Source organism: Stigmatopora nigra, chromosome 1, assembly GCF_051989575.1.
Source record: "Stigmatopora nigra isolate UIUO_SnigA chromosome 1, RoL_Snig_1.1, whole genome shotgun sequence".
In the NCBI taxonomy this organism is placed as follows: domain Eukaryota; kingdom Metazoa; phylum Chordata; class Actinopteri; order Syngnathiformes; family Syngnathidae; genus Stigmatopora; species Stigmatopora nigra.
In genome coordinates this window covers 2089913-2107500 of record NC_135508.1, presented here as the reverse complement: position 1 = coordinate 2107500, position 17588 = coordinate 2089913, and the positions used below count along the sequence as shown (strand labels likewise).

General features: G+C 32.9%; 1 protein-coding gene across 1 annotated transcript in view; it reads left to right on the top strand.

Moving 5' to 3' along the window:
• LOC144196622 (plexin-A1-like) overlaps nt 1-17588 on the top strand; it is a 247589-nt gene that overhangs the window by 196069 nt on the left and 33932 nt on the right. The window contains exons 17-19 of the mRNA XM_077716977.1: nt 3386-3479; nt 4562-4798; nt 7786-7929. Of these exons, the coding sequence (XP_077573103.1) occupies nt 3386-3479; nt 4562-4798; nt 7786-7929 (475 nt within the window). The remainder of the gene's footprint in view (nt 1-3385; nt 3480-4561; nt 4799-7785; nt 7930-17588) is intronic.

Below are 17588 nucleotides of genomic sequence, written 5' to 3'. Positions count from 1 at the left end.
TACGATTAAACATATTTTAGTACGATTAAACACATTTTAGTACTATTAAACACATTTTAGTACTATTAAACACATTTCAGTACTATTAAACATATTTTAGTACTATTAATCATATTTTAGTACGATTAAACACATTTTAGTACTATTAAACACATTTTAGTACTATTAAACACATTTCAGTACTATTAAACATATTTTAGTACTATTAAACATATTTTAGTACAATTAAACACATTTTAGTACTATTAAACACATTTTAGTACTATTAAACATATTTTAGTACGATTAAACACATTTTAGTACTATTAAACACATTTTAGTACTATTAAACACATTTCAGTACTATTAAACATATTTTAGTACTATTAATCATATTTTAGTACGATTAAACACATTTTAGTACTATTAAACACATTTTAGTACTATTAAACACATTTCAGTACTATTAAACATATTTTAGTACAATTAAACACATTTTAGTACGATTAAACATATTTTAGTACTATTAATCATATTTTAGTACGATTAAACACATTTTAGTACTATTAAACATATTTCAGTACTATTAAACATATTTTAGTACAATTAAACACATTTTAGTACGATTAAACATATTTTAGTACTATTAAACACATTTTAGTACTATTAAACACATTTTAGTACTATTAAACACATTTTAGTACGATTAAACACATTTTAGTACTATTAAACACATTTTAGTACTATTAAACACATTTTCGTACTATTAAACACATTTTCGTACTATTAAACACATTTTAGTACTATTAAACACATTTCAGTACTATTAAACATATTTTAGTACTATTAATCATATTTTAGTACGATTAAACACATTTTAGTACTATTAAACACATTTTAGTACTATTAAACACATTTCAGTACTATTAAACATATTTTAGTACAATTAAACACATTTTAGTACGATTAAACATATTTCAGTACTATTAAACATATTTCAGTACTATTAAACATATTTTAGTACAATTAAACACATTTTAGTACGATTAAACATATTTTAGTACTATTAATCATATTTTAGTACGATTAAACATATTTCAGTACTATTAAACATATTTTAGTACAATTAAACACATTTTAGTACGATTAAACATATTTTAGTACTATTAAACACATTTTAGTACTATTAAACACATTTTAGTACAATTAAACACATTTTAGTACGATTAAACACATTTTAGTACGATTAAACACATTTTAGTACTATTAAACACATTTTCGTACTATTAAACACATTTTCGTACTATTAAACACATTTTCGTACTATTAAACACATTTAACTAGTATTAAACCACTAGTTATTTGTTACTTTGTTAATAGATGGCCCATTAGAACAAATAAAAATGTTTTTCCAATCCAATATCCTGTTTTTAGTGTATTTTCAGAGGGTTGAAACAAATTAATTTGTTTTTTGTTCATTTCAATGGGAAACATTCATTTGAGCTACAAGAAAATTGACATACGAGCTCAGTCCCGGAACGAATTAAGCTCATATTATTGAGGTACCACTGTATATCATGTTGGGGACTGTATAATAAAGAAACCCTAACACTGCTCTTCATGGCATAATTCCTACAAAAGTGTCCCTGACAAATAGAGACAATGAGGCAGTGAAGATGAAGTGTGATTTGATGTCTAATCATGTCACACTTTTTGTCTCAAGTGTGACAGAGACACAATTAGCAACATGCTAGCTAAATGACAGTCTTCTTTTCTCCACAATGTTTGTTATTTCTTATATGAAGTTGTCACCAATCGCCTTTTGAACGCTGTCAACTAACTATTGAGTCATTTTCAATTGATTCCCTTTCAATAACATGACAATAACATCATTGTAATAATATTCATTTCTCCTTCAAAATAAAAAAAGATGAGCTGATATCGGGTTCACCAGATTTGCAAAAATGTAAATGGCAAAAAGTATCCTCTATAATATTAATAAATACAACTATATTTTCGTCATTTTTGTGAAATATTGCGTTCCCATACTAGTTAAGATCAGCCAATTGATGCTTATTAATGATTGCAATTCCCCTTATTAAGTGATAATAAACATTACAAATGAAAAACAACATATTTACTCACATAAGGCGCACTTAAAAGTCAAATTTGTTTTTTGTTTTTTCCATATATAAGGCGCACTGGATTATAAGGCGCACTGTCTATTTGGGAGAAAATTTCAGACTTTTAAGTGCGCCTTATAGTGGTGAAAATACGGTAATTGCTATTGACTTCCAGGTATGAAGCACTCACTACTTTACAGTCACCTCTAGAGCCAGCCATTGTTGATGTTTTGGATTTTTTTGGTATCAAATCTTGCAGTGGGGGAGGAGCTATATGATGGAAGATGTTGTAAACTAAGATGGCATCTCCATATTTAACAGTATTGTTTCAGTTCAGGCGTTTGTGTTTTTTTAATATCCGACAGTGGTGGTTGTTCGTTTTGGGTTTTCTGTTTTTTTTCCATATATAAGGCGCACTGGATTATAAGGCGCACTGTCTATTTTGGAGAAAATTTCTGACTTTTAAGTGCACCTTATAGTCGTGAAAATACGGTAATCGCTATTGACTTCCAGGTATGAAGTATTCACTACTTTACAGTCACCTCTAGAGCCAGCCATTGTTGATGTTTTGGATTTTTTTTGGTATTAAATCTTGCAGTGGGGGAGGAGCTATATGATGGAAGATTTTGTAAACTAAGATGGCATCTGCATATTTAACAGTACTGTTTCAGTTCAGGCGTTTGTGTTTTTTTAATATCCGACAGTGCTGGTTTTCCGTTTTTGGTTTTTCAGTTTTTTTTCATATATAAGACGCACTGCATTATAAGGCGCACTGTCTATTTTGGAGAAAATGTAAGACTTTTAAGTGCGCCTGATAGTCCTGAAAATGCGGTACTCTGAAAGACTCAAGTCAATAACGCACCATTTAATGATGAGCCATTTTCTGAAAGTAGCGAGCAATCACTGGCAAAGCCGATCAGTCGCCACATTTATCCATTGAACCCAGAGAAGGATCATTTGACAATGTAGACAATATAATAATAGTCGATTAAATCAAAAGTAATGTACTATAATTAGTCATACAGCAATTATCTCAAAATGTATATGAGACAATCCATTACCCCCCCCCACTCGCGAGTTGATGGAATCTATTCCAGACTTTGATCGAGAAGTTTTTTTTATCACTGGGAAAGTACATACAACAGCAATTTAAATGTAAAAGTACACATAATTACGGGTTTTAATTGTCGTCTTTTTAATTAACTTGTGTGATAGTTTAGTGCAATACAATCAGAGTTTGTCCTTCAAAATAAAAACATATTTTTTTCATGTTTTCTCTGCAGTGGTGGAACTCTTTTGACGGTGACTGGAACCAACCTGGCAACCATCAAGGAACCAAAAATCAGGGCCAAATATGGACAGGCCGAGTCTTTCCATGTAAGTGTTTTTTTTGGGACACGCCCACATACAAGAAAACTCGTGTTCCTTGTTTTATCTGGATTTTTTGGTCGTTTATTTAAAAATTGACAGGGATTATGTATATTAATGGTGACAAAGTGGCGGCCCGGGGGCCAAATCTGGCCCGCCGCATCATTTTATGCGGTCCGAGAAAGTAAATCATGAGTGTCTGCTTTCTGTTTTAGGATTAAATTCAAATTAAGATTATAGATGATGTGATATGATAAAAATTAATGCATAATTTAGACTTGACATGCACAAAATTGCAAGGTGATAAAGATGAAACGCCATTTTTCAAGACAATATGGCCGGTACGGTCAATTATTTCAAAATATAAAAAAATAAACAAATAAAACGCAAAACAAAATGTTGTTTAGACGTGTATGAATAAAAATTTAAATAAAATTTAACTGTATCTTGCGTAAAACGTGAAAAAAACTCACCGGTGCCTGCCATTGCTTGCTTAAAGCGCCACCATCTTACCTAGGGATGACATACTAGACCGCTATAGACACTCTTCCTGGTTGTACAGGTCACATGACTCCCTTTTTGTATGTGTCCACATGCAGGCAAAACCCTTCTGGAATGTGCAATCCATCAAACTATTTTTTCAATTCATAAAGTATCTCGGAAAAAACATGTTCGATGATTTTTCCCAAGATTTTCCCTTCAAAATAACACATTTGTACTCCCTATTAAAACCATGAATATGGAGGTGGAAATTGTGAATCAGGGGGCGGCTTATACGAGGGAAATTGTAAAATTCAACGATTTTAAGGCAATTTTAAAGGATGTAGAATTCAACGATTTTAAGGCAATTTTAAGGGTTTTAAAATTCAACGATTTTAAGGCAATTTTAAGGGTACGGCTTATACACAGAGGCGGCTTATATGCGAGAAAATACAGTAGGCCATTCATTGAAGGTGCGTCTTATATAGCGGAAAATACATAACTACGAAAATGTACCTATTTAGACTTCCATTTGTAAGCCATTCTCATAAATTATAGGAAATAGATGACAACTAACACCATGATATCCTCTTTTTCTGTCTTGTGTACAGAACTGTACTGTTTTCAACAACTCTATTATGGTCTGCCTGGCTCCATCCGTGGCAGACTCCGAACTGGGTTTTTCCGAAAGTGGAACCGGTCCAGACGAGATCGGTTTTTACATGGATAACGTAAACTCTTTGCTGGTGGTCAATGAGACATTCAGCTACTATCCCGATCCTGTCTTTGAACCGCTGAGCTCATCGGGGATAATGGAGCTCAAACCCACATCTCCTCTCATCCTTAAGGTCAGAAAAGCCGTCTTTTTGGCCATCTTTCTTTTCTTTTTTTTTACACTCTCGTAAACGTATCGGCCATAATCGTTAATTTGAGTCTGGCGTTTTGTAGCATAAAATGCTGGAGAGGTTATTTAAACAAAGGAAAAATGTTATATTACCGTATTTTCACGACTATAAGGCACACTTAAAAGTCTTACATTTTCTCCAAAATAGACAGTGCGCCTTATAATCCAGTGCGCCTTATATATGGAAAAAACATAAAACCAAAAACGGAAAAGCCACCACTGTCGCATATTAAAAAAAGACAAACGCCTGAACTGAAACAATACTGTTAAATATCCAGATGCCATCTTAGTTTACAAAATCTTCCATCATATAGCTCCTCCCCCACTGCAAGATTTTAGACAAAAAAATCCAAAAGATCAACAATGGCTGGCTCTAGAGGTGACTGTAAAGTAGTGAGTGCTTCATACCTGGAAGTCAATAGCAATTACCGTATTTTCACCACTATAAGGCGCACTTAAAAGTCTTAAATTTTCTCCAAAATAGACAGTGTGCCTTATAATACAGTGCACCTTATATATGGAAAAAATGGCATTCATTGAGGGTGCACCTTATAATGCGGTGCGCCTTATAGTCGTGAAAATACGGTACGTTTGCACTATTTCACGACTGCTTCCCCGAATCATAGAATACGTTACTTTGTTAATGTTATGTGTGTTATTGTAATTGTTATTGTTATTGTAAATAATGCATAATTGCCCCTATCTACGAATGATTGGTTGTTTATCTCATTGTGCCCTGCCATTGGCTAGCCCACCGATTCAGGGCACCTCCCACTTTGTGTCCTACATAACCTGCGACAGGCTCTAGCACCCCCCACGACTCTTATGAGGATAAGCAGTTCAGTAAATGAATGAATGAATAAAACACATAACATCCAATAGTAAAATATGTCAAATCCAATCAAAACAGGTTTGAAGTGTCCTAGATCAATGTATCACTTCATAAGCTGCTGTCACCACTTGTTCATCCAGCACCCCCGCAACCCTAGTGAGGATAAAGTGGTTCAGAAAATGTAAATATTACTAGCATGTTCTTCATATAGCAAACAAATAAACTCCTAAAGTATAAGCACAAAAGACTGCATTAATGTTTTAATATACATCTTATATAGTATTAAGGTCTACTATAGAGTCGTTTTAAAGAGTCGTTCAAAAATCTGACTCTTCTACTTTAGAGTCATTTTAAAGAGTCATTCAAACATCTGACTCTAATTCATCCATTTTTAGAAGGAAATTGTGATAACAATATGTCTTTCATTGTTAAAACATTAAATAAACAGCAAGGAATAATAAATTATTCCGGATTTCTGCATTTTTTTTTAGACGTTATGAATGTGCAGGGTATAAAATTAGGCATAAATGTTTTATTTTGGCGGGTGTGACTATGTCACACGCTTTCTTACAGTGAAGTGCAGAATGTTTCCGAGGTTGGTTCGGAGTGAATTATGCACTCCTGCCGAGACAATGGGATTAGAACGCCGAGTGTGTTTTTGTGTCCCACTGTTAAAGCAACAGGAGACGCAAAAGCCATCACCCCTCGCATACTTCGCTTGAGTTCTACACATTATTTCTTCAGTTCTTTTTCCAGACTATTGTTTTTATTTATTTTTTTACTAAAGCTATGTGACCAAACATTTTTGAGGGCGATTTATTTCTACTCATTTCACTCCTACCATCACATAATTTGTGTTTTGAACAAAAAAAATCAATTATTTTGCTATGATGGAGTGATTGAAATTTGTCTCGCCTAATTTGATAATTTGAGCAAAAAGTATGTTTTTTTTTTAAATAATTTTTTATATGTGGTCATTTTTTTTTACATTTCTATATGTCGGCAGTTTTTTTTTTTTTTATTTCAGTTGGCTCGGGTAAACTCCAGCACCCCAAGTGACCCTTTTTTTTAAAAATAATGTTTATATTTTATATTATTTTTTATATGGTCAGTTTTTTTAAAATTATTTATTATATGTGGTCAGTTTTCTAATTTTTTTTTATATGTGGTCAGTTTTTTTTTTACATTTTTATATGTCGGCAGTTTTTTTTATTTCAGTTGGCTGGGGTAAACTCCAGCACCCCAAGTGACCCTTTTTTTAAAAATCATGTTTATATTTTATATTATTTTTTATATGGTCAGTTTTTTTTTAATTATTTATTATATGTGGTCAGTTTTCTAATTTTCTTTTATATGTGGTCAGTTTTTTATTTTAGTTAGCTGGGATAGGCTCCAGCACCCCGTGTGACCCTTTATTTATTTATTTTAATTTTTTTATGTGGTCAGGATTTTTTTAATTTTTTTTATGGTCAGTTTTTATTATTTATTTCATTATTTTTGTGTGTTGTCATTATTTTATTTATATATATTTTTTTATGTGGTCAGTTTTTTTATTTATTTTAGTTGTCTGGGATAGGCTCCAGCACCCCATGTAACCCTTGATTATTATTATTTTTATGTGGTCAGTATTTTTAAATTATTTTTTATGTGGTCCGTTTTTTTTAATTTTAGTTGGCCGGGATAGGCTCCAGCACCCCATCTGACCCTTTATTTATTTATTTATTTTTGTGGTCAGTATTTTTTTTATTATTTTTTATATGTAGTCAGTTTTTTATTTTATTTTAGTTGGCTGGGATAGGCTCCAGCACCCCATGTAACCCTTTATAAGGATAATAGGTTCAGAAGATGACCAAATGACTAAAACAAACCACATAGTATAATAGTACTAAAATATGCCAAATTCTAGCATATAATTTCAACACAAGTTTGAAGTGTCCAAGATCAATGCCTTGGTGTTTGTAGTAGAACAAACTCCAGCACCTCCCGCAACAGTTGTGAGGATAAGTAGTTCAGAAAATGAATGAAAAAAATATTCCTGCAGTGTACAAAATGAATGAATTGAATTTTTCCTTCCGTCTTGTTTCCTCACCTGGGTTTAGGGTCGTAACCTGATCCCAGCAGCCCCGGGCAACAGTCGTCTGAACTACACGGTCCTTATCGGTGAAACACCCTGCGTCCTCACCCTGTCGGAAAGCCAACTACTGTGCGAGTGGCCTAATCTCACTGGACAACATAAAGTCACGGTTAGTGCAACTTTACGGTCTTGGAAATAATATCATATTTTCTCACATATAAGTCGGATTTGTAACTAAAAAAATGATGAGTGAATCAAGGGTAAGGCTTATATGCGCATAAATTAGACGAAATTGCCATGTGACAAAGACAAAACATATTTCAATGACTTAACCTTACATTACATGACGAATAAACTTTGTTTACCCAATTTGAATCGAGTTATCGCAAAATTAAAATCATATAAAATGACGATTTCAATGACTTTAACTTATGACAAAATTCAGCTAAAAAATGCATTGAGATATTTTAGTTATAATTTGTCAAACATTTACCTTTTTTAGTGTCAAAATAGTCTCTAATTTTTAACATTATACTTGTAGATTATTAATTTGACTTAACTGATTAATTCCCCCAAAAAATATTTTTAAAAAGTAGGTTTTTTTACCCTCATAAAAAGACTGGACCCGATTTCCAACGCTACCTGCTATGTGAGGCATGGCTAAATGCAGTATTTTTAAGGGAACTACACAGTCACCTCTAGAGCCAGCCATTGTTGATGTGTCAGATTTTTTTGTATAAAATCTTGCAGTGGAGGAGTAGCTTTGTATACTAAGGTTAGAAATGTATACATATAAAATTCACACAATTGCACGTAAACATTGCCTTTGAATCATTCTGGTATTGTTCTTTTTACAAATTGTAATTGGAAAGACTACATAACACTGCCATTACGTGAAAATATTGCAAAAAGTTGTACTTTTTGGATGTATATTTTTATTCTATATTTCTCATGTTGTTCTCAGCATCAGACAAGTTTCTTGTAGAATTTGTTGACTGCAGAAAAGGATGAAAAATAACTCAAAAAATGCACAAATAACAACCATCTCGCTCGGTGAAGGGTCTTTGATCAGAAGAGAAATGGGAATCATAGAGATTTATAATATGGAATATGTTCTTTTATAAAGAAATGCTTTTCAGGGGGGTTTATTAAACTGGCATGACGTGACGGTGAAATCACTGCACTCACACGTTCAAGTCTTCAAGAGCCTTTTGGACAAAAGTTCTGTCACAAATCAGGGCAGCTATTTTTTCCCCTCAATCCCCAGCGCCGTGTGAATAATGTCAATGTCACTTACTTGTATAACTTAAGTAAAGTATAATGCTTTGACATACGAGTGCTACGAAATACGAGCAATTTGGCTGGCTAACAATTAACGGTATCTCTTGCCTAATGCCAGAAGTCAGGTGGGGTAGGCTCCGGCACCCTTTGCGGCCCTTGAAGATAAGCGGTTCAGATGATGAATGAATGAAGGGATGGTGGAATGAATGAAGGGATGAATGAATGGATAAATGGATGATGGAATGAATGGATGAATGGATGGATGAATGGATGAATGGATGGATGAATGGTTGAATGGATGGATGAATGGATGAATGGATGAATGGATGAATGAATGACCAAATGAATGAATGACCAAATGAATGAGCGGGTGAATGACCGGGTGAATGAGCGGATGAATGAGCGGATGAATGACCGGATGAATGACTGGATGAATGACCGGATAAACGAATGAATTAATGAACGAATGAACGGACGAATGAATGAATGAACGAATGAATGAACGAATGAATGACCGAATGAATGGCCGAATGAATGAATAAACGAATGAATGACCGAATGAATGACCGGATGAATGACCAATCAGCTGCAAGGTGCAACACTGAAAAACTTCTTTTAAAATCCTTATATGCAACAATTTCTTGATGAATGTCTAAGTACGCAATGTATTTTTTTTACCCAAATAAACAGCTGCTCTTCTTAAAAAAGAATGTCAGAATGAATGAATAATATAAAAAATAACTTATCAAATCCAACACTAATCTATGCCAAATTAAAGTGTATCATTGCGACATGTTTGAAGTGTACAAGATCAACGCATCACTTTGCGAGCTGCTGTGAATAGAAAATGAAAGAATGAACCTCATTGGATGGTATATGTTGGAATTTACAAACATGTGACACATGTTTGAAGTGTCCAAGATCAATACATCACTTTGCGAGCTGCTGTGAACAGAAAATGAATGAATTAATCAAATTGGATGGCATATGTTGGAATTTACAACCGCTAGCTGTCATTGGCTGTGAAAGAGTTGAGGGCTAAAAATAAGAAAAATAATCCTGAAGTATTTTGCAAAAAAATATTAATTAATATAGTACATATTTATATTGACAATATTGAGACAAACCTTGAAGGAGAAAGTTCCAGCGGCAATCTAAAACTAAAATAAATAAATAAATAATAATAATGATAATAGTAATAATAAACTAATAATAATAGTCATTATAAAATAATAATAGTAATAGAAAATAATAATAATAGTAACAATAAAAATAATAGTAATAATACAATAAAAATAATAGTAATAAAATAATAATAGTAATAATATAATAATAATAAAAATAGTAATAATAAAATAATAATAAATACAAAAATTGGCCACAAATAATCACATTAAATTATTTTTTATATAAAATAAAAATACAATAAGTACATTGCAAAAAAATAAACAATATCATCTGTGCAATATATTCATTTTACATTATTGAACTAAACTTATTATAACTAAGAAAGCATATAAGTCATCATAAGAAAATCATAATCATGAGAGCTCTTTTTTAATACTTTAAGTATTTACAAGAACCAATTATTTTAACGCAATTTGTTTGCAACTTTTCTATGTACTACGAGTCAAAAAATAAAATTCTGCTAATGACCTTAAATGGCGCTAATGTTAGCTAGCATTGTTCAAATTTGGACACAAAAATATTTTTCAATTTTTCTCCCCTTAATACATTTTTTAGCTTCTAAATCGAGACTCATTTTCGTCAAATCCCCCAAAAATCGTCTCAGGTGACGCGAACCGAACTCGCATACAAAAATCAACTATCGCTACAACCACATTCCAAACTGCTATCGGACTAAAGATGTCCATATGTGATTGACTTTGACTGTAACAGACTTTTAAAAATCATCACATCTTGCATTAAAGAAGGTCAAACCACAGGCAGAGGAGACAGCTCGGAATATATATTTGGAAATGTGTGTGTTTGTGCCGGAACACCCGCTCAAAAGCCTCCAAAAAAATGCCTCCTTTTCAACTTATCGGCCAGTCCTTTCAAAATGGCCTCGCTATATCTTTTTGACATTTGTTCCCTGCTAGCGACAGCCAATATGCCTCCAAATCCAATGATGTCGCATCCATTTAATTCAACATGATAGCTCTCAATGGCATCAACCAATCAGCTGCAAGGTGCAAAACTCAAAAACTTCTTTTAAAATCCGTACATGTAACAATTTCTTGATGAATTTCTAAGTACGCAATGTATTTTTTTTATTATCCAAATAAACAGCTGCTCTTCTTTAAAAAAAATGGCAGGTCAAAACATTTAGCTTGAGCATTCCAAGTGTTTAAACTACTACAGAATACCAAAATAACTTATTCAAGCGAGGTAGAACACTTGTTTTTGTTTGGGTATTATTGTCCATTTGAATTCATGTATTTTTGGTTGAATTTGATCGGGAATTGAGCTAGAAAATGAGTCCCAATTGCGTCCCAATTACTTCATATTTGGCATAGTTGCTGACTGCTGACAACTAGTGGATGCAAGTGCAATTGCAGCCATCCATTATTTATTTACACCAATAACACAAGCGTAAAAATCGATTCAAATCGATTTTGAATCACTTTGAGAATCCTTCAATGTAATACAGTAATACTCTGACATACGAGTTTCCTAATATACAAGAAATTTGAGATATGAGGAAAAAGGGAAATATTTGCCTTGAGATACGAGCCCACGTATAGCGTATAATGACAATTGATATTCAGCACGAAATAATAAAAAAACATGAGTGGTGTACACATGACTGACCCGGCTAACCAAAAGGACACTTTTTTGGTCATTTTCTGAACCGCTCTATCCTCATTAGGGTCACTGGGGGTGCTGGAGTCCTTTCCAGGACCCTAGATCTATGAGGCCGACGCGCTACCCACTAGCACCACCGGGCCGCCCTGAATTAATTTGTAGTTAGTTCATGTCTGTTAACAATTTATTTGAGATATGAGTAAATCGACATACAAACTTGGTCCTGGAACGCATTCATCTTGTATCTCAAGGTATTTCTATCTAACGATATAATTTGTATTTAGTTCATGTCAACGTGAAAATTTGATTTGAGATATGAGTAAATCGACATATGAACCTGGTCCTGGAACGCATTAAGCTTGTACCTCAAGGTATTTCGGTATCACGATATAATTTCTATTTAGTTCATGTCTATGTAAAAATTTGATTTGAGATATGAGTAAATCGACACACAAACTTAGTCCCGGAATGCATTAAGCTTGTATCTCAAGGTATTTCTATCTAACAATATAATTTGTATTTAGTTCATGTCTATATAAAAATTTGATTTGAGATATGAGTAAATCGACACACAAACTTAGTCCCGGAACGCATTAAGCTTGTATCTCAAGGTATTTTTATCTAACGATATATTTTGTATTTAGTTCATGTCTACGTGAAAAATTGATTTGAGATATGAGTAAATCGACATACGAGCTTAGTCCTTGAACGCATTAAGCTTTTGTATCTCAAGGTATTTCTATCTAACGATATAATTTGTATTTAGTTCATGTCTATGTGAAAAGTTGATTTGAGATATGAGTAAATCGACATGCGAACCTGGTCCTGGAACGCATTCAGCTTGTATCTCAAGGTATTTCTATCTAACAATATAATTTGTATTTAGTTCATATCTATATGAAAAGTTGATTTGAGATATGAGTAAATCGACATACGAACACATTAAGCTTGTATCTCAAGGTATTTCCGTATCACAATATAATTTCTATTTAGTTCATGTCTATGTGGATAGTTGATTTGAGATATAAGTAAATCAACATACGAACTTAGTCCTGGAACGCATTAAGCTTTTGTATCTCAAGGTATTTCTGTATCACGATATAATTTGTATTTATTTCATGTCCCTGTGAAAAGTTGATTTGAGATATGAGTAAATCGACATACGAACTTAGTCCTGGAACGCATTCAGCTTGTATCTCAAGGTATTTCTATCTAACGATATAATTTGTATTTAGTTCATGTCTATGTGAAAAGTTGACTTGATATATGAGTAAATCGACATACGAACTTAGTCCTGGAACGCATAAGCTTTTGTATCTCAAGGTATTTCTCTATAACGATATATTTTGTATTTAGTTCATGACTATGTGAAAAGTTGATTTGAGATATGAGTAAATCGACATACGAACACATTAAGCTTGTATCTCAAGGTATTCCTGTATCACAATATAATTTCTATTTAGTTCATGTCTATGTGAATAGTTGATTTGAGATATGAGTAAATGAACACACGAACTTAGTCCTGGAACGCATTAAGCTTTTGTATCTCAAGGTATTTCTGTATCACGATATAATTTGTATTTATTTCATGTCTACGTGAAAAGTTGATTTGAGATATGAGTAAATCGACATACGAGCTTAGTCCTGGAACGCATTAAGCTTTTGTATCTCAAGGTATTTCTATCTAACGATATAATTTGTATTTAGTTCATGTCTATGTGAAAAGTTGATTTGAGATATGAGTAAATCGACATGCGAACCTGGTCCTGGAACGCATTTAGCTTGTATCTCAAGGTATTTCTATCTAACAATATAATTTGTATTTAGTTCATCTATGTAAATCGACATACGAACGCATTAAGCTTGTATCTCAAGGTATTTCTGTATCACAATATAATTTCTATTTAGTTCATGTCTATGCGGATAGTTGATTTGAGATATAAGTAAATCAACATACGAACTTTGTCCTGGAACGCCTTAAGCTTGTATCTCAAGGTATTTCTGTATCACGATATATCTCAGAATAGCTTTTTTTTTAAACTACTTCAAAACACATACATACCCAATGCATATTTATGTATGTTTTGCATATTATATATCATAGAGTGACGCAGCTGTTGCTAAAAGATATTCTCCATGTACAATGACCTACATGCTGAGGACCCCAATGGGTGTCCAGACTTAGACAGCTTATGTGGGTGTATAGTAAAGTATGGGACCTGCATTGTGTGTACTTGTGTGTACATTTGTGTACATTTGTGTTTCCCTTCTGATGCTCAGCTGTGTGTTGGCAGCTGTTCGCCTCCCTCGAGTTTTTCCAAGAAACGCGTTTGTTGTTTTGGCCTACAGCTTTTTTAGTTCTTCATTCAGTTCTTGGGTCTGTCACATGAGTAAAAATAGAGGTTGATGTTTAAAATGTGTCACCATGTTTCTGGAGATCCCTGTACTGGCGAGACTCGTCATCATCTGAAGAAAAATTGTTGTCGAGTGCTGTTAATAGATAATAAGAATCCGTGCTAGCTTTGATAAATGACAATATGTCTGCTAGTGTTGTTGGAGTTGATGCTAACTTCACTTAGTACAAGTTTCATTTTTGTATCCCACGTTTTTTTATTATTTTAACACCTTTTGTGGAGGCGCCTCCTGAATTTTGGCAAAAAGATGCAAAAAAGACAAAAGAAACATTCAATGTTCGAAGAAAAATGGAACCTAGGGGCGGGAAGCAGAAAAACTAGAGTAGTGCTAAAGCACAAATTATGATTTTAGTGAAAAAATACCATGCAGATACTCAAAACTGGAACAAAGTTAACAAAATAACAACTAAACAGGGGAGAGACACTCTAACAAAGAGGGAAAAGTTACTTACAGAAACAGGAAACAATAATTCCACAAAACACGGGGTTTAAATACACAGTAGTGCAGGGGTGGCCAACCAGTCAGAGACCAAGAGCCACATTTTTTACCGTGTTACCGCAAAGAGCCACATTTTTTACTGTGTTACCGCAAAGAGCCACATCACACAGATTTATTGTAAATGTCACACACCAGCATAGTAATGACATAAATTGACTCCTACAGTACTAACAGCACAGGCCAGTCATTATCAACAATGAACATTGTGTGTGCACTGTCTCACACAGACAAACTCTCAGTTCAACCAAGTCCACAAACAAAAATATAATAATTTACAATAGCGTTTTTCTTTTTCTATGCATGTTACTTAGTGGGACTTCTGTCATAAAACCAGCGCCTATTTTTGCGCAACATTCGCTCCTTGTGAGCTGTCATTTATTATGAATGGCTTTTCGCTAGTTAAAAGCCATTCATAATAAATGACAGCTCACAAGGAGCGAATGTTGCGCAAAAATAGGCGCTGGTTTTATGACAGAAGTCCCACTAAGTAACATGCATAGAAAAAGAAAAACGCTATTGTAAATTATTATATTTTTGTTTGTGGACTTGGTTGAACTGAGAGTTTGTCTGTGTGAGACAGTGCACACACAATGTTCATGCGAGGCAGACCAAGGCGAGAGTGCTCAGCCGGGAGCAGCCAATAGGAGAGCGAGGTGTACACCCACGTGGTGGGCGAACTAGCGCGCCCACCACGTGGGTGTACACCTCGCTCTCCTATTGGCTGCTCCCGGCTGAGCACTCTCGCCTTGGTCTGCCTCGCAGGGGGTGTGGCTTTTTCAGCCGACGCTCGATCTTTGGGATACTTTTTGTGTGCGCGACGCCGTTCATTGTCGCTTCTGGTTCACGGGAGCTCTCCCACTCTGTTAAAAACGTTTACTCAAATGACCTTGCTCCTACTGGGAAACTTTGAGGTATTTTCATCCCAAGCACATGCGCATTGGACGAAAATACCGTATTGAACTCAAGCGAAGCGCACACGCAAAAAAAAATAAAACACAAATACAAACTTTGATATGGACGTAAGAGCCGCATGAAACCGGGCAAAGAGCCGCATGCGGCTCGCGAGCCGCGGGTTGGCCACCCCTGCAGTAGTGGGTTGATGACAAATTACAAGGGTCAAATAAGGCAAGAGGAGCCAAAAGGGACACATCAGGCATACATATCCGCAAACATGACACACTTAAGCTTCCGTATCACTTATCCTCAAATAGTCGAGGGGTGCTGGAGCCCCTGACTATGGATAGTAGGCAGGGAACACCTTGAATTGCCAATCAGTCGCAAGGAACAAGGACAAATTGATATTCCGGTACAATTTAGTGTTCAATCAGCGTGCCTTGCATGTTTTATGGGATGTGGGAGGGAATTTGAACACCCAAAGAAAAGCCACACAAGTCCAAGGAGGACAGGCAGACAATACATGAGGTTAATATAAGTTAATGTAAGTAAAATTTATTTTGTTTCGCGTTTTATCTGTTTATCTTTTCTCTATTTTGAAAGAAATGACCGTGTTATGGCGTTATGACATCATGGCGTTATGACATCATGACGTTATGACATCATGGCGTTATGACATCATGGCGTTATTACATCATGGAAAAAAAATAGTGTTTTAGAAAATATAAGCCGTACGCTTGATTAAGATTATTTTTTTTCTTACAATTATATATAAATAATTAATTAATTGAATATAAATATAAGTCAAGAATAGTGTTAGATTAAATTATAATTTTTTCGTTACAAATATATATATATATATATATATATATATATATATATATATATATATATATATATATATATATATATATATATATATATATATATATATATATATATATATATATATATATATATATATATATATATATATATATATATATATATATATATAAATGATTAATTGAATATAAATGGAAAAATATGGTGTTTTTAGTATAAGCCGTACCCTTCACTAAGTTATCATGATTTCTTACAGATATATATAAATAAATCATTAATTAATTGAATATAAATATAACTTAAAAAAATAGGGTGTGTTTTTAGTATATGTAAGTCATATCCTTGATTAAGTTATCATTTTTTTTAGTTACAAATATATATATAAATAAATAAATAATTAATTAGATATAAATATAAGTGGAAAAATATGGTGTTTTTAGAGTATATAAGCCGTACCCTTGATTAAGTTATCATTTTTTTCTTACAAAGATGTATATAAATAAATCATGAATTAATGAATATAAATATAATTTTAAAAAGATGGTGTTTTTAGTATATGTAAGTCATATCCTTGATTAAGTTATCTTTTTTTGTTCCAAATATACATATAAATAAATAATTATTAAATATATATACATATAAGTGAAAAATTTAAAAAAATGTGAATATATAAGCCATACCCTTGATTAAGTTATCATTTTTTCTTACAAATATATATATATATATATATATATATATATATATATATATATATATATATATATATATATATATATATATATATATATATATATATATATATATATATATAAATATATATAAATAAAAGTGGAAAAATTGTGTTTTAGTATATGTATGTCGTATCCTTAATTAAGTTATCATTTTTTTGTTACAAACACATATATAAATAAATAATACATTAAATAAATATAAACATTTGCAGAAAAATACAGATATTTTAGAATATAGAACTACTGTTAATGGATTTAGTTGTTATATGACACTAGTCTAAATGATTAGAAAGTGCACTTTGCCTTAATCACTTCATTTCTGTCAAATATTCCGCATTTATTAACAGAATAAAAGCTCCATGACGCATGTATATTT